This window comes from Bos taurus, chromosome 3, assembly GCF_002263795.3.
Source record: "Bos taurus isolate L1 Dominette 01449 registration number 42190680 breed Hereford chromosome 3, ARS-UCD2.0, whole genome shotgun sequence".
In the NCBI taxonomy this organism is placed as follows: domain Eukaryota; kingdom Metazoa; phylum Chordata; class Mammalia; order Artiodactyla; family Bovidae; genus Bos; species Bos taurus.
In genome coordinates this window covers 16,146,797-16,168,432 of record NC_037330.1, presented here as the reverse complement: position 1 = coordinate 16,168,432, position 21,636 = coordinate 16,146,797, and the positions used below count along the sequence as shown (strand labels likewise).

The following is a 21,636-nucleotide window of genomic DNA, read 5'->3' as shown; positions in this document are numbered from 1 at the left end:
TCCTCTTTAACAATCTGGTCCTACCTGAGGGCCTGTTGAGTTCTGGAGCAGAGGGCTCTGGTGGGACACTTGGATGCCCCTTGCCCTGGTGAAGTTTGGGTTTGTCTCTGGGGAAGCCAAGCCTTGGTCATCAGCTCTTTAGACTCCAGGTGGACAGGGAGGTTCTAGATATCCTGTCCTTAATTGTCACTGAGGTGTTACGTCTTTGGAAGAGAGTCCTTGAGGACCGGAGTTGTGAGATAGCAAAAAAGAGACTTTTAACCCTCAGACTGTTTGGTGAAGCCCTGGGGAGTTTCTTTGGGGTCATCTGTGTGCTTTGCTCTCTTCTGCACTTGAGATCCAAAAAGGTCCAAAGTCTCTGGTAAAGTTGGGGACTTTCTGGCACGGTCCTGAGTTTGGCCTGACTTCCAGCCAGGCTATCTCCCAGTGCCTTTGTTCAGCTTCCCTCTGCCTCCCAACTTCCCTGCCTCTAGTCTTGCTTCTCTACCCTATGGTTACAGCAGCTGTCACCATCCTGGATCCTGACTGTACACTGAACTGTGCTAAGCTCTCTGCATCCATGATCTCACTTACTCTTCACAGCAGCTGTGTGTGAGAGGGGTCTTGGTGCCTGGCATAGAGAGGGTGGGCTGTTGGACCGCAGGTTTTCTCAGGGGGTGGGGGGGATCAGAAACTTGGTTTTAGACGTGTTGAAACTGAACTGTCTTTTAGACAATGGAGAGAAGATGCTGAGGAGCTGGGTATAGGAGTCCAGAGTTTGGGGATGCAGACTGAGTTTGAGGTATAAATTTGGGAGTTGGCTGATGACAGAGGTTCTGTCAAGTCTTGAGCGTGGCTGAGATCACAGAGGGTGAGAATGTAGATGGAGAAGCGAAGAGGTCCTGGGCTGAGCCCTGGGGCGCTCCGACCTGGAAGAGGAGGAGGAGACTGAGAAGATGAGGCCGGGGAAGCAGGAGGGGAACCAGAAGAGTTGTCCTGAAAACGCAGCTAGGACAGTGCGTCAAGAGCTGGGAACGGTGTAGTGGTGTCAGACGCTGAGAGAGCAAGAAGACAGCCTGACCAGGGGACATAGCTACCCTCAGGCCGCTGGTGACCTTGACTTGATGTGAGGCATTTGGGCAAAATGGTGGAGGCCTACGGCTGACAGGAGTGGACTAGAAAGAGAACAGGAGGAGAGAAACAGGAGCCAGCAAGTGGAGGCCACTCCTCTGAGGATTTTAGCTGTAAAGAGGAGTAAAGAAATGGAGTGTGCGTTGGCTGGAGACGTGGGGTCATGAAAGGAATTTTTAAAAAGATGACTGAAATCTCAGCCTGTTTGTATGCTGATGAACATAATCTAGTAGAGACCAAAAATTGACAGAGAATTGCTGAGGCAGTGTCCTTGAGTAGGCGAAAGGAAACCAAGGCTCAGAGAGGTTAAGAAACTCACTCAGGATGGCACAGCAAGGAAATGACGGACCTTGCGCTGAACCTGCTCTTTCCACTGTATCGCGTGTCGCCCACAACTCCCACCCTTCCCAAAGCTCGGAGGCATCAAGGTCACAGTTTCTCTTGGTATTCTCAGAGACTTAGCAGCTCCATACACACTGATGTGGCAGAGACAGCTCTGATTTCGCCCCAGGAAGTGTCCTTCTTCAGTACTTTCAAGAAGAACACTTAAGGGCCTGTGTATGTTTAGGCCGTTGCAGTGTAACCCCCTCCTCCCTGGTATACATTCATACCACTTTGGGTCAGGGAAATGTTTTATAACCACATGTCCCTGCAAATGAGCTTTCTGTATCTCTAAGCAAGGCAGCTGGGAGAGCAGAGAGAGAGAAAACATCTCAGGTGGCAGGCAGTTCAGGCCTGTCTCTACACTGCCCACTTACCAAATCAGCCAACCTTGAGCCAAGTCACTCCAAGCTCAGACAGATAGAGCAACACTTCTTGAGGCCCAAACAAACAAAATCAGGTGCTTGATTGCTGTTACTGATCTGAAGAGCCTATTTTGATGGGAGAGGCTATAGTATGAAGACTTTCTCATAGAAAAGGAGAAAGACCCACCATTGCAGTGGGAATAATAATTGCTCATGTTTTTTGAGAGATTAGGTATGTTCTGAGAATAGTGCTAAGTTTTTAACATTAGTTATTTAATACAACTCTCACAACAACCTTTAGAAATAATTATTATTGGGCTTCCCTAGTGGCTCAGACAATAAGGAATCTGCCTGCAATGCAGGAGACCCAGGTTCGGTCTCTGGGTAGGGAAGATCCCTTGGAGAATGGCTACCCTCTCCAGTATTCTTGCCTGGAGAATTCCATGGACAGAGGAGCTTGGCAGGCTACAGTCCATGGGGTCGCAAAGAATCAGATGCGACTGAGTGACTAACAGATACACACACACACACACACATTATTATTATTTCCATTTTTGAGATGGGAAAAGTGAGGCCTAAGGAGGTTGAGAAGCTAGCCCAAGGTCATACAAGTAGTAAGTGACTGTCCAAGGGTTGGAACTTGGGTGTGTCTGAATCCTCTTAACTACTTTAGACAATGGACTAGGAAAAAGTTCATTTATTTTTATAAATAAAGAACTTCCTCTTTATTTTAATTTTTTTTTAATTTATTTTTATTTATTTATTTGGCTGCACCAGATCTTTAGTTATGGCACACAAGATCTTCGATCTTCCTAGTGGCATGAGGAATCTCTAGTTGCAGAATGGACTATCTGCCGCATATGGGATGTAGTTACCTCACCAGGGATCAAACCCAGGCCCCATGTATTGGGAGCATGGAGTCTTAGCCACTGGACTGCCAGGGAAGTCCCTAAAGAACTTCCTCTTTAATTTTTTTTTTGTATTTCATTATATGGACACACCGAATTTCGTTAGCCAGTTTCCTTTTGATGGACATCGTCTCTGGGCTTGTTTCCTGGCTTAGGCATTACAGATCGTGCTTCGGGGAGTAAGCTTGCATGTCCAGCATGTTGCCTAAGTGAAAGAACATGGGCAGCATGAATTCCTCGAAGGTGAATCTGTGGGTTGAAGGCCATGTGTGTTTGTGCTTTTGAGTGAGAGTGAAAGCTTCACCAATTCCTACTCCCGGTAGCAGTGAGAGAATGCCTGTCTCCACACCTCTGATGAAAACTTGTAATCAACCTGAGATGGTGTCTATGTGGAGTTAATTTTCATTTATCTTATCTGAGTGCGGTTATGCAGGTTTTTGCTTACTTAACAGATATTTGCATAGCCTGTTTCTATGAGCTTCCTGTTCATATTCATTGCTCGTTAAAAAAAAGAATTGGGTTGTTGGTCTTTTTCTTCTTTACAGGAGCTCTTAATATATTAAAGAATTTAGTCCTCTATGATATGAGTTTTGAAGACTTTTCTCTAGTTTGTCATTTGTCTTTTTGGTGGGGGTTAGTTTTTGCCATGCATATTTTTAAAAAATTGTAGTTGAGTTTATCAACTTATTTTATGACTTTTAAATGTTGTATCATGCTTAATAAGATCTTCTCTATGCCAAAACTGTTTTAAAAGATTCTTTTGGAGGGCGGTGTGTAAAAAAGATTCTTTTTTTTTTTCTGGTACTTTTAATAATTTTAATATTTAAATGTTTGATCCATTTAAATTTATCATATAGTGAGGTCTGGCTCTAACTTTTTGACTCTTGGTTGTTACCTGATGTCCTTTTTTGTAGTTTGTTGAATAATCCATTTTTCCCTCATTGATTTTAAAAAGTCACCTTTAAAATCTACCAAATTACTGTATATTATTGGGTTTATACAGCCTGATAGAGACTGAGTAGTTCAAAAATTCTGAGGCCTAATCGCCTGGGTTTGTGTCTAGGCTGACTCCTAGTTAGTTATGTAACCAGCCTCCTGTAAGATAAGCTGTTGAGAAGATCAAAGTAGGTCATCCATGTGCATACTTAGAATAGCACCTGTATATAGCCAACATTCAAATAAGCTATTTTAAAATAATTGTGGTAAGATACACATTGCATAACATTTATCATCTGAGCCATTTTGAAGGGCACAGTTCAGTAGTGCAGACTAAGCTTTTTGTGGTTACTATTATTTCTGAACTTTCTAGTCTCCTCTGTAGTTTTGTCCATCTACTCATGTGCCAGTGCCATGCTGTTCTTATCACTGTAGCTTTATAGTATGCTTTAGAGTCTTGTAGGGCTAATCTTCCTCTTAGTTCTCTGCTTTTTCAAAATTGTCTGGGCTATCTTTGCTTGTTTGCTTTTCAGTTTGAACTCTAGAATCAGCTTCCCTAGTTCCAAGAAGAAACAAACAAACAAAAAGTCCTGTTGGTGTTTTTATTAGGACGAAGTAAAATTTAGAGCTAACTTAGGGAGCATTGACATATTTATAATGCTGAGTCTCCCTAGCTCAAATCCTGGTAGGCCTGGTGAGGTTTATTTATGAGAGGAACAGGCTGAGGGCAGAAAAGCTGGAGTCTGGGTTTCCCAGTTTCACTAAGGGTAGACGCTCCTGTTCTTCCATTCTGAGCTGCCTGCTTCATGGTGACACGAAGCTGGACCAGAGTGTGCTTGTGTGTGCTGTGCTCAGGGCAGTGGGGGTGAGGGGAAGAATGGCAGGAGGACTTTGGGGCTTTATAAAATGAGCACCGCAGTATAGCATGCATGCGGAAAAGTGTGCTCAGCATAAGTCTAAGAGCCCAGTGAATTTTCACAAATTGAGCATAGCCACATGACCACCAGCCAGCCGTATGGCCAGCCCCAGCAGGCCCTCCTGTGTCCCTTCTGGTCACTCTCTACCACACCTCCATTTTGTGACTTCTCAAATCTTTAGCTTTGCTTCCTCATATCTAAAGGGGTGGAGGAGTGGAAGCTGGGGCAGGTGGTGGGAGGGGTGGTGGTGGATGTGGCTTGGGATGGGGGTGGGGGAATAGGTATCAGGTGTGTGCTGCACCCCATCCACCCTCTGCTTCGACAAACACATAATAAAAGACCCTGAAGGGGGCCAGGCTCCTGATTAGACTGCCTTGTTCAGAGGCATGATGACAGGACCCTTGCTGCTGTACTCCTGGGAAGGACGTGGGGCAATAACGAGCCAGGCTTTCAGTTCTGGCTACACCACACACTGGCTGTGTGACTTCTGGGCCCTGGTTGCCGTCATCTATAACAATGGGCAGGTTGACTAAATAATCTTTAATGGTCTTTACAGCCCTAGAAGAGTGACCCTCTGCTCAGCACCCGCTCTGTGGCTGTAGCCCCAGCCCAGCCCCTTTCTGGACCTGCAGCCACATGCCCTTCTTCATGGCTTACTGAGTCTTGCCTTTATTCTTTTTTCAATCTGCTTCTTGGGGTTTGGTGGGGGAGGGAAGTTAGATTGTTTGCTCTCCTTTGATATCTTTTCCTCTAATTAGCTTATAATCTCTGAGAAGTGACCTAGGTCAGGCCTTCTGGGCCTGGGGCCAGCTGGTTATTTGTGATGCTGCCAGGGGAGAATTAAATGTTTTTCTCCTGAGGAGCTGGTCACACGCGCTGGTCTCTGAGTCAGCAGCCATCGTTGCCTTCTTATGGTCCAGAGGAGCCTCCCAGGCCCTCTCTCCAATCAGTAGATGTAGGGTCTGTGGTGCAGATAGAGGGCAAGACCGTGCCAAGGTAAATACTGACTCTGCCAAATACAAGACAAATACAAGCAGGTACAGAAGTGCAAACACATTAGAGGGGGGAGGAGGGCAGGAGTCAGCAATCTGAGGAGGGGTCTGTGGGAAAGGGGTGGCTGGGGCCACATGGCCCTACGTGGCAGGGGAGGGCATTCTGGGGAGTTTTAGAAAGTGAGTGGGTGATCTGGTAAGAGCGTGAGATTAGGGGTCTGGGGGGACACTTTAAAACTATAAATCGTCACAGGCATGCTGCTGCTTGGGCCCTGGCTTCTGGTGAGAGACCCTGTGGGCCTACTAATGTGGCAGGGCTGTGTGGGGGCAGGCTCACTCCCCTCCCAGCCCCCCCCCCCACCCCAAGAACTCTCAGCCCCAGGGCTCAACCCCAGGGCTGTCTTCCTGGAACCTCTGTGATGGTCAGAAACACCTGGGGAAGGCAGAGAGGAGGAGAAGAAATTGGGAGGGGGGAGATGCAGGGTAATGGGCAGCCCAGAGAAGGGGGGCAGGGCTGGAGCACAGGGAGGCACCTGGACCCCCAGGGAGTGGTGGGGGAGGCTATGGTCAGACCCACCTGGAACCAATTGCAGGCTCCCTCCCTCACTGGTTGTGTGCATTCGGGTCAGTTCCTCAATGTCTCTGAACTTCCACGGAAGTAGGGACCAGCCTCCTCCTCAGCAAGGTATGTTAGGAGGGTAGGGCTCTTAGGTAAAGTGCCTGGCAGCTTGGCACGTGCTAAGCGCTGTAGGTGGTGCTAAGTGTTACGGTTATTATTACTCGGGAAGTCAGGACATGGGTTTCAGTCCTTAGCTGGTGGGGGATGCAGGGACGGGATAGAGCACATCAGGGACTTGTTCTAGGCCCCATGGGACCAGATCCTGCTTCTGTTTCTCTTTGGACATTAGGTCCCCATGTTTTTTTTCCTCCTGGAGACTTCTCAGCAGGCACCTCTTTCCAGATCAAGGTCTTGCCTGCTAACAGGGTCCCCACGGTTCCTCTGTGACCCCTTCTGAGATCCTGTGTCCCTGCAGCCCCAGAGGCTGGAGGCCGTTCTATGCTGCCAGCCGGCCGGCCGACAGCTGGGAGAACTGTCCCTGCTCAGAAACCAGGGCGGTGGGATTAGCAGGCATGAGCTAAGTTGTGTCAGCGGCAGTGGCACTGGCAGCGGCTCCATGGCTTACATAAATGGGGCCAGGAAGCTGAACTTGTTTTTGCTGGCAGGAGCAACAACAGGCTGCAAAGGAGTTGAGAAATATGTGTCTCCGTGTGCGTGTTTTTCTCTGGTTATTGACATTTGTGAGTTTACTTGAAGAAGGGTAGAAGTAGAAAAACAACAAAGCTGTCTGGGTTTCTGGCATTCAACCTCAGGTCCTGGATGGGGAAGAGCCCACTTCCCAGGGCTGTACTGCGAAGTTCCCAGGCTTGAGAGCTGTCGGCCGTGGTGGGGGGCCCCAGGGAGTGGGATTGCATGAGCACTGGGCCAGGAGAGGTGTGGGTTTGGTTTTCAGAGGTTACTAGGATCTAAACTCTCTTCCCCCTAGGGAATGAGAGGTGAAGGAGGTTGAGGGAATTTTCCTCCCCGGGGCTCTTGAGGGATAAGGGAGGTGCATTTGTCTGACAGCATTGGGATGCTCTGGCCATCTTCCTTCTCCAAACGTCATAGACTCTTAGAGTCATAAATCCACAGATTAATTGTATTTTCAAACTGGGCTATTGTCTGAGATAAACAGACATAGACATGCTTCCTGCCCTTTGTGAGCTAGTGATTCAGAGTGATAAGATGCTAGATGGCAGGAACAGGGAGGGCGGGACAGCAAGGAGCTCCAGATTGTGATCTGAATCCTCATCTCACAGAGAAGGTGAGTAGGGCTCCATCAGGGGCTGTGACAGGCCCAAGGCTCATTGCAAGTCCAGGTGGCAAGACCAGGAATAGCACTTGGTCTTCTGATAACATAGGGCTGCTTCCCCTATGCCAGGCAGCACTGTTGGCTTCAGTCCTGGAGGCTGGGGTTGGAGGTCGTGGGCATGGAGCCTGCACATAGCTCTGTCTGCAGAGTCAGCTCTGATCCCCTTGGAGGACATCAGATACCTGCTCTCCCTAAGGTCTTACTTCTCAACGCCTTTCCATGCTGTTCCCTCTGTATAGAATGCCATTCCCTGTAGCCAGTCCATCCTAAAGGAAATCAATGCTGAATATTCATTGGAAGGACTGATGCTGAAGCTCCAGTTCTTTGGAGTCAACTCATTAGACAAAGACCCTGATGCTGGGAAAGACTGAGGACAGGAGAAGCGGGTGACAGAGGATGAGATGGTTAGATAGCATCACTGACCAGTGGACATGAATTTGAGTGAACTCCAGGAGCTAGTGGAGGACAGAGGAGCCTGGCATGCTGCAGTCCATGGTGTGGCAAAGAGTAGACATGACTTAGTGACTGAATAACAACAATAAATTCCCTGTAGCTCCATTTATCAAACTCCCACTTGTGTCTCAAATCTCTCTTCCTTTGGTGCCTCCCTTTAAGAATGTTTTAGCCCCTGCTCTTGGCTCCCTCAATATGTTGGGGACATTTATCTTAGAGTGGTCTGCGTTATAGGCAGTTTTGAGTTCTCCATGGGGTTTTGTGGAGAAGAATGTCAGTGCATAGTAAGTGTTCACTAACTGTCAGTTCTCTCTATGGGATTAGGATTTCTGGCCTTTCACTTGATGGGGCACAGAAAAAAAAAATTCTTAAATTCTTAAGGAGGGGACAGGCATTGGCTTGCAACCCTGGCTCAAATGTCTGAGCAGTTGCTCAAGGGCAGATGTTAAATTTCGTGCTGTGCTGAATGTCAGAGTGTGCAGGGCCAACCCCTCCCTCCCCACTCTCCCAACCCGGCCCTCACCGCCCAAAGTGAGGGCGTGAGGATGTCTGGGACACATCTGTGGGGAACAGGAAGGGATGCTCTTGGGAGCTCCAATTTACCTGGGACTCCCTCCTCACTGTTCCCCGCTGTGTCTCTTCCTTTGGCTCTTCCCCCTCAGGGAGGGGCCCTGGCAGACTCCAGGGAGCAGGCAAACAGGGCACGTGGGGAGGGATAGTGACCTTGTATCCACTAGGGGATGAGGCCAGCACGGCTGAGGGCTAAGCATGTAGCGTGCGGCAAGAGTAACAGAACGCAGAGCCGCAAGGGTTGGAGGGCAGAGCTGCGAGGGCGGGGTGTGTACACCCTCTGGCCTGGATCGTGCTCTCAGAAGCTGCTTGTCCTGAAAAATCCACTCTCACCCCACCCCTGTTCCTTGCACTCTGCTCTACTTCCACCCTCTTTAGGTATAAATTCTTGGACAGATCCAGGCTATGTAGCTTCTGTGTTTTAAATATATATATGTGTGTGTGTGTGTTCATTATAAGAATAATACACACAACTTACAGAAAATTGAAAAAAAGCAGAAAGATTAAAGAAAGAGGAAGAAATTGCCTCTCGTCCCATCCTTTGGGGGAGGTGAATGAAAGTACCAGGAGGGCATTCTGTGAATATCACCTCTTCCTTTTCAAAGAGATGCTCAGGAGGGGGTTTCCTGGTTGCCTAGTGGTTAGGATTCCGGGCTTTCACTGCCTTGGCCCGGGTTCAATCCCTGGTTGAGGAACTGAGATCCTACAAGCCTTGAAGTGTGGCCAAAAAAAAAAAGAGAGGGAGAGAGAGATGCCCAGGGGCTCCCACGCAGCCCTGCAAGTGTCACAGGCACTGACTCAGAGATTTGGGTCAGGAGGCAGAGGGGTGGGAGGGTGGGGAGAGGCAGCACTGCCCACTCTGACAGTAGCAAGTATATTTGCTTGTGGTCTTTGCTCTCTGAGTATTTGATTGTGATGATCGAGCACAGAATGCTTTCAAAAGCGTAGTTAACACAGTGCTGTTCACAGGTTCGAGAAGAAATATATATTTTTTGAAGAAGGGCAGGGACAGGCAATACTTGCCAATGGGTGTTTATAATTAATCATTCCCCATTAAAAAAGAATAGTGACTCAGTTTTAAAGATTCAGAAAACCATTACTCAAGTTCCTTGGCAGAGGAAGTGACCATTATGTCGCTCCACAAGCTCTGCTTTAGTAGAAGAGAAAAAAAAGTCTTTTTATTTGTGATTTCTCTGAGCTGCCCAGATACTCTGGCCATTGTTCGTGAATTCAGGAACAGAACAGCCCCTGCTATTGTTCAAGCTGGTCACTGACCGTGTTAAGAGCTTCCATCTGAACTGGGGGTAAGGGAAGTGACCAGAGAAACGTATTTCTTGGAACTGGCAAAGGCAGAAGCAGAAAAGAGAGCCCCTTCTGGTTCTAGGCTCCTGCTTTTCTTCCTCAGCATCTCCTGGATGTGACAAGCTGGCACTTCGGTCTGTAGTATAGGGCCTGCCCCCTGCACAACATGAGGAATACCACATGGATCCCCGTGTCCTGTGTGACAGGGGCTCTTGGAAGTTTTCACTGGAGAACCTGACCCTGTGGGGACCTCCTTGGCGCCCTATGTTGAACATTTGTCGAGCATGTACTGAGTTCTCTGATGAGTGTTCATGATTGGGGATGGAGACCTATCTATAGTTAAAGACGGCGCCATGTGGAGAGCACCAGGGCACGCTCATCCTGCCATGGCCCTTGACCCTTGCTTGGACTTCCGAGCACTTTTGAAAGTCTGTTGTGTGTTGGTTCCTTGTGAATTTCAATTTCTGCTCATCAGCTCATGAGGGATGTTGTAAGCACAGCACAGCGGGGCCACCCACCAGAAGACTGTTCTATTTCGACAGCGTCTCCATCTTTTTTTGTTTGTTTGTTTTTGGCTGCACCAAGAGGCTGGTGGGATCTTAGTTCCTGGACCAGGGATTGAACCTGCACCCCGTGCAGTGGGAGTGCAAAGTCCTAACCACCGAACCACTGGGGAATTCCTGACAGTGTTTCCATCGTTGTTCCTACAGTGTTGGTAATATTTTCATGAACTTGACATCCATGTTAGCTTATGTCCTTTAGCTGCTTTATCAAGTAGAAAATGGAGAAGTGAGAGCATTGATATAGTGATTCCAAGTGTTGATGGGTCTTTTAAAGCTCATTCAGGCACAGATGGAATTCAATATGTGGACTGGACGTGGCTGGCTATAACCTCCATCAGGTGCACACCAGATTCAAGTGGTTTGGACCATGTGTCGGTCATGAAGGAGAAGGACATGTGTGACATATACACACACACTGGGACCGGCAGTTGCACTCAGGGAAATTCTTGGGCAAATGCGCCAAGAGCCACATTGGAGAAATTTGATAGCACACTCTTTAGTACAGCAGAACCCTGGAAATGACCTAAAACCTCCCTCAGCAGGAGAATGCGATCGTTGTCCAATGGAATATTACACAGCAGTGAAAACAAATAACGGTAGCTGCACGAATCATGGAAACGTAAGGAATGACAGAAGCATGTCACAGAAGACTATCTACAATCTCTATACATTTCAAATATCATACAAAGTTGAGAACAATTTAGGGGTCCATGAATAGCGAATCTGAACCTATTTTTTAAAGAGAGGGAGTGGACTTCTCTGGTGGTGGGAAGTGGATAAGAACCCAGCTACCAATGCAGAGGATGGGCGTTTGATCATTGGTCTGGGAAGATTCCACCTGCTGAGGAGCAACTAAGCCTGCATGCCACCACCACTAAGCCTGCGCTCTAGAGCCTGTGCTGTGCGACAAGAGAGGCCACTGCGATGAGAAGCCCGTGCACCGAAGTGAAGAGTAGCCCCCGCTCACTGCAACCAGAGAAAGCGCTCACAAAGCAACGAAGACCCAGTGTAGCCAAAAATAAATAAAAACACATTTTAAAAAGTAAAAGTGAGAGAACAATATGCCCCAAATGTAACACTGGATGAGCAGGGAGACTGGGGAATTCAGAAGCACAGAAGGAACTTCAGAGCCAATGACTGCTAGTGGTTTGGTTGGCAGGAGCTCAGGGGTGTTTCATGCTTCGTAACTTTCTTGTACATTACACATATAAATTTGCATGCGTTCAATATCATAGACCACATTTAAAAATGATATTTGAAATGCTAAAAATATACTGCTAAAGATTATGTGTGAAAGGAGTACTTAGGGCTTCTTATACCTTTCTTAAGCCCTGTGGACATGGAGGTACCCTCAGTCACTGGACTTGGTCTTCTAGGGACTGGGATGGTCAGGGGAGCCCTGGATTCTCTGTCCCAGTTCTCCAGGAGTGAATTCATCTTACGTGTCTTATCCTTGAGGGCAGGGTCTCTCTGCTGCCCAACTGCATCCCTTTCACTGGTGCCTGGCTCTGGGGGCCTCTTCAAATGTTCGTTGGATGTTGGTCATTTGCCCCGTAGTTGGGGAAGGTGAGGCAGAGGGTGTAAGGAGCCTGCCCACACTTGCTCGGCTGCATGCTGAGATGCAACCATTTTTCTCACCCAAAGTCCAAGGCTCTGGTGGTGAAGAGAAAGAAACCGTAGGTGATAGGCTGCTATCCTGTCCTTGGATGTGTCCCTTATCTGCCAGTCTTGGGGCAGAGGGTGCCACGGTTGGGATCTCGGGCTCCAAGTGATAAGGTGAGAAGGAAGCTTGAAGGATGTCTGTATAGCCAGAGAGAAGCCGTTGCTATCCCCTCCACCTTTCCCCCCACATTTGTTTATTCATTTGACTGTGCCAGGTCTTAGCTGTGGCACACAGGATCTTCAGCTGTGGCTTGCAAACTCTTGTAGGATCTAGTACCTTGACCAGGGATTAAGCTCGGTTTCCCTCCAGTGGGTGTGCAGTCTTAGCCATGAGACCACCAGGGAAATCCCCAGTCACTGTCCCCTTTATGGCCATGTCCCTGGCTGCTCGGCTGTGCCCGGGGTCTGTCTAGACAGCCAGCCCAGCTGGCTTTGGGAGTGTCGTTCTCTTGGAAGCCAGTTATCCTTAGTCCCTCCTCTCTGACAGCTGCCTTGGCGGGAGGAAGGAGAGAGATTAAGAGTGCCTCCTAAACAAGAAAGCTTTGCAGGCTGGGGAGACACTGTTGCTGGGCTTTTTTGAAATCTTTGACCAGAAATTGCTTCTGTTTGCTAATACACGACCACACGTTTGCTTAGAAGGACCGAGTGTGCTTAACATGAAAACTTGCCGTTTTCCCTGGCTTAAGTTTCCTTAGCTGGTTAGACTAATTTAAATCTTAGACGCTGTGAATCTCTTTAACCTATGAAAGTGTTAGTCGCTCAGTCGTGTCTGACTCTTTATGATCCCATGGACTGTAATCCACCAGGCTCCTCTGTCCATGGGATTCCCCAGGCAAGAATACTGGAGTGGGTTGCCATTCCCTTGGGTTGCCAGGGGATCTTCCAGACCCAGGGATCCAACCAGGGTCTCCTGAATTGCAAGTGGATTCTTTACTGTCTGAGCCACAGAGAAACCCCTTAACCTATACTTGAAAAAAAAATTTGGTTGTTCCTTTAATCTCTAATATCCTTGCCTTGAATAGCACTCATGATATTTTTCAAGGGAGTGCATTTCTTTTCCTTTACTTTCCAATGTTGTCTCTAGAATAAACATAGCATTGCCCTAAATGGTCTGATAGAAAGGTGGAGGTGGAGGGAGCGCTGAACAGAGCTGGAAGACCTGGTTTGCATCTCAGCTGTGTCGCTAAGTTATCAGTGATCTTGGACTAGTCTCCTGATTCTTTGGTGCCTTGGTTACTGTCTGTAAAATGGGCCACTTACCACAGAGACCCCGGGATTCTGAGACTTCAGGTGTACTCATGCATCCCACTGGGTTCTGGCCTTCATTCTTACATTCGTTTATACACGCATCAAGTGCTCAGTGGGCCACTGCTGGGTTCCAGGCAACAATCTAGGCACTAAAATATAGCAGAGAACAAAACAGAGTACCTACGCTTGTGGCACTTGGAGTCCCAAAGTAAAGATGGATATAACATTGGTAATTAAAAGGCAGCATGTGAGAGGCCATGTGGTGAGGGAGGCAGAATGGGGGCTTAATGCAGCTGAGGGAAGGCCTGTGGGGAAGCAACATATAGGCTGAGATGAGCAACAGGAGGAGGTGGCATGGGGGTCGGGGTGGGGGGGCGGTGAGTGTGAGCAGAGCTCAGGAGCCTGTGGGGAGGGGCTCCATCCCTTCTAAGGCTGAGTGGGCTAGGTGAGGGTTCAGAGGCCAGCAGGGGGCAGGTGGTGGAAAGCCCTGTGGGCCGGCCCCTAAACTTGGACTTCCTCCTGTGGATGATGGCAGGCCCTTGAAGGGGCTGCCAATCAAATGAGCGGGGTGACCAGATGGCCTCTTTGGAAGGCTTAGGGGAGCAACTGGGTGGAGATGGCCAAGGTGGGGGCTGGGAGGCTGTTCCTATAACCCAGGAAGGGGTGATGGTGGCCTGGGCCAGATGTTTAGCACCGGAACCTTCTGTGGCTCCCCAAATTGGAAATGAGGCCCCTTGCTCGGGTTCCTGTGGCCTCACCCAGTGTCTTCTCCCCTGGCAGAGGTGGCGAGCGATGTGCTGACCAGCGTGCCAGGGGCCAATGTCACCCTGACCTGCCCAGGTGGGGGACCAGAGGACAATGCCACAGTTCACTGGGTGCTCAGGGATCAGATGACAGGCTCGCACCACGGCAGACCGGCTGGCGTGGGAAGGCGGCTGCTTTTGCAGTCCGTGCAGCTCAGCGACTCCGGAAACTATTCATGCTACCGGGAAGACCACCCAGCTGGGAGCGTGCGCTTGGTGGTGGATGGTGAGTGGCGTCCTCAGAGCTCCCAGCATGGCTCTGCGTGTTCCAGGGAGAGATTCCCCACTTGACCCTTTAAATTCCTGTCATTTCCTTGGCCCAAGCATTTCGGGGAAAAGCCCAGTGACGCCTGCCAGTGAGGCTGGCCGAGCTTCCAGCTGGGTGGGGGTGGCTGGTTGAAGGAGATGCCGTCTCTCTGGTCTTGCTGGGTGCTTAGGGGTTGAGGGTCCGGGGACAAGGAGCCTGGGTTTGAATCCTCCTCCTTCACGGCTTAACTTCTCTGCTCCTCAGTTCCTTTGTTGGTAAAATAAGGTTCATTTTATTAACCTAGTTCAGGTTTATTTTTAAATGAGTGTGTGTGCGTGCACACATATGGTGTTAAAAACTCTGGCACATAGTAAGCTCTTGAATGAACTATTCTCATCGTTAGAATTAGCAGGTTCCTAGCTCGCGCGTATCTCATAAGACACCTGGAGTCAGACGCCCAGTGTGCTAGGCCCTGTGCTGAGGGACTTTCTTTCTTGGTGTCTTGTATCGTCCTCCCAATGTCCCAGTGAGAGAAAGCAGTGTTATTATGATCATTTTTCAATCATTTAATTTTATGGTAGAAAACTGAAGGGAGATTGGGACTTGCCCACACAACCAGTGTAACTCCAAAGCCCCAACTTCTTTTTCTGTCAACTGTGCTCCCCTTTAGGCAAGCTAGCCTCCCAGGTGTCTCCCCTCACTTGCCCACCTCCCAGCCTGACACGAGGACTTTGGTGTCCTTTAATTTCCCAGCCCAGTAAGATCTGTTCATGGCTGTTGGCTGTCGTGAAGGCTGGCACCAGGGCAGGGTGGGGTGGCAGGGCTGAGCTGAGCACTCCCTCAGAAGTGAGGTGAGCCCAGAAAGGAGGTGAAGTGTGCTGCCTCCTCAGCCTCTATTCTCTCCTTCCAGTTCCCCCGGAGAAGCCCCAGATCTCCTGCATCCAGAAGAGCCCCCTCAGTAGAGTGAATTGTGAGTGGAGTCCTCGGAGCCCTCCATCCCTTACCACCAAGGCCGTGTTACTGGTGAAAAAGTTGTAAGTATCTTGGCTGGGCAGTGTGTCTGTCTCCTCCATCCTTACTGAAGCTCCAGGGGTGATGGGGAGTGGGGGAGCTCTCTGAGGAACCCGGTGGGATTGGCTGACCAGTGATTCCAAAATGTTACTGGAAAGTAATACTTTGGCCACCTGATGGGAAGAGCTGACTCAATGGAAAAGACCCTGATGCTGGGAAAGATTGAAGGCGAGAAGAGAAGGGGACAACAGAGGATGAGATGGTTGGATGGCATCACCGACTCAATGGACATGAGTTTCAGCAAACTCCAGGAGATGTAAAGGACAGGGAGCCCTGGTGTGCTGCAGTCCATGGGGTCGCAAAGAGTCGGACACGACTGGGCGATTGAACAACAAGTACTTTAAACTGAGGGGAAGGGAACGAGGGAGACTTTACCAGGAGAGCACGCCCTGTGCTGGTCACGGTGCTACACCCTTTGTTCTGTCCACACAACAGCCAAGGTGGAGGGTGGGAGTTATTTTCCTCCTTAACAGATGGAGAAGCTGTGAACCACAGAGACTAATTAGTTTGTTTAAGGTCATCTAGCTAGTAAGTACGGAGAAGGCAATGGCACCGCCTCCAGTACTCTTGCCTGGAAAATCCCACAGACAGAGGAGCCTGGTAGGCTGCAGTCCATGGGGTTGCTAAGAGTCGGACACGACTGAGCGACTTCTCTTTCACTTTTCACTTCATGCATTGGAGAAGGAAATGGCAGCCCACTCCAGTGTTCTTGCCTGGAGAATCCCAGGGACAGGGGAGCCTGGTGGGCTGCTGTCTATGGGGTCGCACAGAGTCGGACACGACTGAAGCGACTTAGCAGCAGCAGCAGCAGCTAGTAAGTAACTGCTGCCAGGAATCAAACCCTAGTCTATCTCCTTTCATTCAAAATACAAAGGTTTTGGGTGTTGTTCTTAAGAAGACACAGATGTCCTTGGGTGGGGAAGGACAGCTCCTGCTCAGTCCTGACTGTGAGCTTATCAGGATATCCCCATCATAATGGCCGGTGAGCGGAAGTGGTGACCGAGTTGGGAGAGGGAGCTGGGGCCGTGGAGCAGGAAGTCACACTTGGTCCGTGGTCCCTGTGGCACCAGAAGATGGCCCTGTCACGTGTGGTTCCGTGCTTGGTCCTTTGTCTTGTCGTAGTACAAGAGTTAAAATGACAGACTGGAAGGCTTACTCAGGCAGGATTTATTAAACAAGGGGCATCACAAAATGCACTCCCAAGATGTGAGAGCGGGCTGACCCCATAGGAGTGGAGCCGCCCTATTGTAAGTTTTTCTTTTATGTCCTTGTTCCCTCCCCAAAACAGTCCTCCATGTCTGATTTGTGTTGCCCGTGTCAAACAGGGCTTATATCCAAGACCAACTAGGGAAGGGGGCGTGTTGGGCATGTTTTCCTGCTGAAGCTCCTGGCTGTAGGTATTCCCTTTGTTCTGTTTTTCATGGGCTTTTAAACTTCTCTGTCTGCATTTTTTTTTTTTTCTGTCTGCCTTTTAACTGCTGCTTTTTAACTGCCACTTTGGACACTCTACCTAACAGCACATTGACAGATGAATGGATACAGAGATTGTGGTACACATTTACCGTGGAATATTACTCAGCTCTAACAGCACAAAGCGGGATGAGTTCAGGCATGGATGTGGAGTAGGTGGATGATCACATCTCTGCAGTTTTCTCTGTTTCCATCTCAGAGCCAAGGTCCCATTGAGTGCTCACTCCATCGTGTCTGACTCTGTGCGGCCCTTTGGACGGTAGCCCACCAGGTTCTTCTGTCCATGGGATTCTCCAGGCAAGAATACTGGAGGGGGTTGCCATGCCCTCCTCCAAGGGATCTTCCTCACCCAGGGATCAAACCCACATCTCCAGCATCGGCAGGCAGATTCTTTACCACTCTGACACCTGGACGTCTAAAGGTCCCCTTAGTCTATAGATGTTTATCACTGAGTTTGAGCTGGCAATCATCAGAGGATCAAAAAATTCAAGCAGTGATGTCGTCAGGGTGTTTTGGTCTGCATCTGTGCCTGTCTCCAGAGAGTCACCTGGTGGTGACGTTTGTGTTTTGGTCTCTGTACAGATATGTATAGATTGCCCGTCTGCATATGACGCAGCTGCCATTAGGACTGACGGCTCACGCTCCAAGTCGGGGAGGGTCAGAGGTCTCTACAATCTGAAGCTGAGTTAGGATATAAATTGTCTGGGACCTGGAAGGCATTTCTGCTTAGATGAGATGTTCCGTATGGTGGCCGACAGCTGCCCAGACCAGCCCAGGGAAAGCTTATTCAATTGACACTTGGACTAGAAGACTTGGTGTGTTGACAGAGTGCGAGAGGACAGGGCATTTTCCTCCACAGCCCCCTCCTGACAGCAGCCTCAGGCACATCTACTTGCCTTTCCTGGGCTGTCTTCACTGGTGTGAGGAAGGGGGAATGGGGAGCCCTTGTGAGAGCCTCAGGTCCCCCCAGAACCCACTCAGGCCCATCCTGGGACTGCGAGGGTGAAACACAAAGAGGTTTTGTGTGTTCTGCTCTTTTTGCTCACGTGTGTGCCTGTGGTCACACCCTCGCCCCACTGCACTTGCTTGCTCACTCTCTCTGTAAGTGTTTGTCAAGTTCAGCATCTGCCGTGGGTTGGGTGCTCTCCCAGGCTGAAGGAGAGACAGGAGGCAGACAAGGCTGGGCCCCTGGACTTCCCTGGTAGCCCAGTGGTTAAGAATCTACGGTTCCAGTGCAGGGGGTGCAGGTCAGATCCCTGGTTGGGGAACTGAGATCCCACATGCTGTGCTGCGCAACCCACCCCCCACCCAAAAAAAAAAAAAAGACTGGCCCTTGCTCTTAGGGCTTCCCTGGTGGCTCAGACAATAAAGAAAACACCTGCAGTGCAGGAGACCTGGGTTCAATCCCTGGGTTGGGAAGATCCCCTGGAGAAGGGAGTGGCAACCCTTTGCAGTATTCTTGCTTGGAGAATTCCATGAACAGAGGAGTCTGGAGGGCTATAGTCCATGGGGTCGCAGAGTCAGACATGACTGAGCGATTAACACACGTTGCTCTTAGGGCCCACAGATTGTAGGAGACACACCACAGTCCTGTGGGATGGATGTCTGGGTGATGGTGGAGGGAGGAGAGGGAGGCCCTAACTCAGACTGGGAAGGTGGGGGCAGGCTTCCAAGAAGAAAAGAGTTTGTCCTGGGCCGGGGTTCAGACTCAAATCAGAGGTTGATGGTTGATTTGTCCTGTGGCAGTGAGGTGGTTGGCTGCCCTGGCCTCACAGGCCTGTGCATGTCATACGTGGGTGAAGTCTCAGGCTTCCAGACTAGGTGGGAGAGTGTCTGACTCAACTTCAATATCTCTATCACCCAGAAATCCTTTCTGGGCTCACCTGCCAGAAACACTCCCATCTCCTTGCAAAGCCCTCCAGCACTTCGAGCTTCTAGAATGGCATTCCACTGGCTGTCCTAGACCTCTGAGGGCAGGTCTTTTTTGTTAGTATCTTGGGGCCAGGGTGGGGCCTCTTGGTTCCTTTCTGCATCCCCCGCAGAGGCCAGAGCACAGGGCCTGGCAGAGAGCCTGAATGCATGGCCTCCGTGATGCCACGGTTATTGAGTTCGCCCTCTAGTTCAGCCCCTTTGACAGCGGTGCCAGGGGCTAAGCTAGATGTCTTACACTCATTTTTCAACTAATCCTAAGAAAGCCCTGTGAGGCGGGTACTATTAACATTACCATTTTCGAGTGAGAAAACAGAGGCTTGGAGAGGTTGGAGAATTTACTCAAGACCCCAAGTGCTGCTCAGTGTGTGGAGCAGAGATGAATGCCCCCGGGCTGAGACCCCAGAGCCTCAGCGTCTCACCACGCCCCCTGCTCACCCCAGTCCTGGGTAAGTGGCGCAGCTGATAGCGAGCCCCGCCCTTGTTTTGTCTCCACAGTCCGAAGCAAGTCTTCCAGGAGCCCTGCCAGTATTCCCCCGAGTCCCAGCGCTTCTCCTGCCAGTTGGCTGTCCCTGAGGGAGATAGCTCTTTCTACGTATTGTCCCTGTGTGTCGCCAACAGTGCCGGGAACAAGTCCAGCAACCCCCTAGGATTTGACGGCTACAAACTCCGTAAGTGAGCTCTTCAGGCCTCCCTCTGCCCTTTAGCTGTTTTTTTTGTTTTTTGTTTTTAATTTAATGTTCCTCATGTGCCTTTTGGAGTGGCCTGGTGAAGGGTTTGGTGAGCTGGTGCCTTTTCTGCTCTACTTGCCAGGGGTCTGAGTGTGGCAGGGATGTGTGTGTGGCAGTGGTCGGGGGTTGGAGGCGGGGTCTTGCCTGCTGGGGGCTTGCGGTCTTCCCGGGTCTCTCCTTTGCACCGTGCTTGCTGCCACATAGGAGCCCTTTTCCCACAGTACAGCCCGACCCACCCGTCAACATCACAGTCAGTGCCGTGGACAGAAACCCCCGCTGGCTCAGTGTCACCTGGCAGGACCCCCCCTCCTGGAACTCATATTACTACAGGCTACAGTTTGAGCTCCGATACCGGACTGAACGGTCAGAGACATTCACAACACTGATGGTAAATTTTTCTTTTACTCTTAGACAGTAAAGAGTCCTTAGATACTCAGGGGATGGTAGAATGGGTTCACTTCAGTTCAGTTCAGACGCTCAGTCCTGTCCGACTCTGCAACCCCATGAATCGCAGCACGCCAGGCCTCCCTGTCCATCACCAACTCCCAGAGTTCACTCAGACTCATGTCTATCGAGTCGGTGATGCCATCAAGCCATCTCATCCTCTGTCGTCCCCTTCTCCTCCTGCCCCCAATCCCTCCCAGCATCAGGGTCTTTTCCAATGAGTCAACTCTTCTCATGAGGTGGCCAAAGTATTGGAGTTTCAGCTTCAGCATTAGTCCTTCCAATGAACACCTAGGACTGATCTCCTTTAGAATGGACTGGTTGGATCTCCTTGCAGTCCAAGGGACTCTTAAGAGTCTTCTCCAACACCACAGTTCGAAAACATCAATTCTTCGTTGCTCACCTTTCTTCACAGTCCAACTCTCACATCCATACATGACCACTGGAAAAATCATAGCCTTGACTAGACAGACCTTTCTTGGCAAAGTAATATCTCTGCTTTTCAATGTACTATCTAGGTTGGTCATAACTTTCCTTCCAAGGAGTAAGCGTCTTTTAATTTCATGGCTGCAGTCACCATCTACAGTGATTTTGGAGCCCCCCAAAATAAAGTCTGACACTGTTTCCACTGTTTCCCCATCTATTTCCCATGAAGTGATGGGACCAGATGCCATGATCTTAGTTTTCTGAATGTTGAGCTTTTAAGTCAACTTTTTCACTCTCCTCTTTCACTTTCATCAAGAGGCTTTTGAGTTCCTCTTCACTTTCTGCCATAAGGGTGGTGTCATCTTGCATATCTGAGGTTATTGATATTTCTCCTGGCAATCTTGATTCCAGCTGTGCTTCCTCCAGCCCAGCGTTTCTCATGATGTGCTCTGCATATAAGTTAAGAAAGCAGGGTGACAATATACAGCCTTGACCAACTCCTTTTCCTATTTGGAACCAGTCTGTTGTTCCATGTCCAGTTCTAACTGTTGCTTCCTGACCTGCATATAGGTTTCTCAAGAGGCAGGTCAGGTTGGTCTGGTATTCCCATCTCTTGAAGAATTTTCCACAGTTTATTGTGATCAACACAGTCAAAGGCTTTGGCATAGTCAATAAAGCAGAAATAGATGTTTTTCTGGAACTCTCTTGCTTTTTCCATGATCCAGTGGATGTTGGCAATTTGGTCTCTGGTTCCTCTGCCTTTTCTAAAACCAGCTTGGACATCTGAAGTTCACTGTTCACGTATTGCTGAAGCCTGGCTTGGAGAATTTTGAGCATTACTTTACTAGCGTGTGAGATGAGTGCAATTGTGCGGTAGTTTGAGCATTCTTTGGCATTGCCTTTCTTTGGGATTGGAATGAAAACTGACCTTTTCCAGTCCTGTGGCCACTGCTGAATTTTCCAAATTTGCTGGCATATTGAGTGCAGCACTTTCACAGCAATGGGTACTAGAAAGAAAAAAATGAGTTTTGGGTCCCGGTCAGCCGCTCACTACCTGCATGGCCTTTCCAAAGTTCTAGACCTTTCTGAGCCTTGGCTGCCTCACTTATAAAGTGGGAATAATAATGCCAGGCCAATTTCCTCCATACGGGCCCATTTGTGAGGGCGAGAGCGTGACCTGGGGGGAGAAATGGGCTGC

General features: G+C 49.4%; 1 protein-coding gene across 3 annotated transcripts in view; it reads left to right on the top strand.

Annotated features, from left to right (window-relative positions):
• IL6R (interleukin 6 receptor) overlaps positions 1-21,636 on the top strand; it is a 54,905-nt gene that overhangs the window by 5,859 nt on the left and 27,410 nt on the right. For all 3 annotated transcript variants that reach the window (XR_009493313.1, XM_059882932.1, NM_001110785.3), the window contains exons 2-5: positions 14,098-14,346; positions 15,278-15,401; positions 19,336-19,508; positions 19,790-19,956. Coding sequence is in view for 2 of the 3 variants with exons in the window: in NM_001110785.3 (NP_001104255.1) it covers positions 14,098-14,346; positions 15,278-15,401; positions 19,336-19,508; positions 19,790-19,956 (713 nt within the window). In the remaining variant the exon portion in view is untranslated. The remainder of the gene's footprint in view (positions 1-14,097; positions 14,347-15,277; positions 15,402-19,335; positions 19,509-19,789; positions 19,957-21,636) is intronic.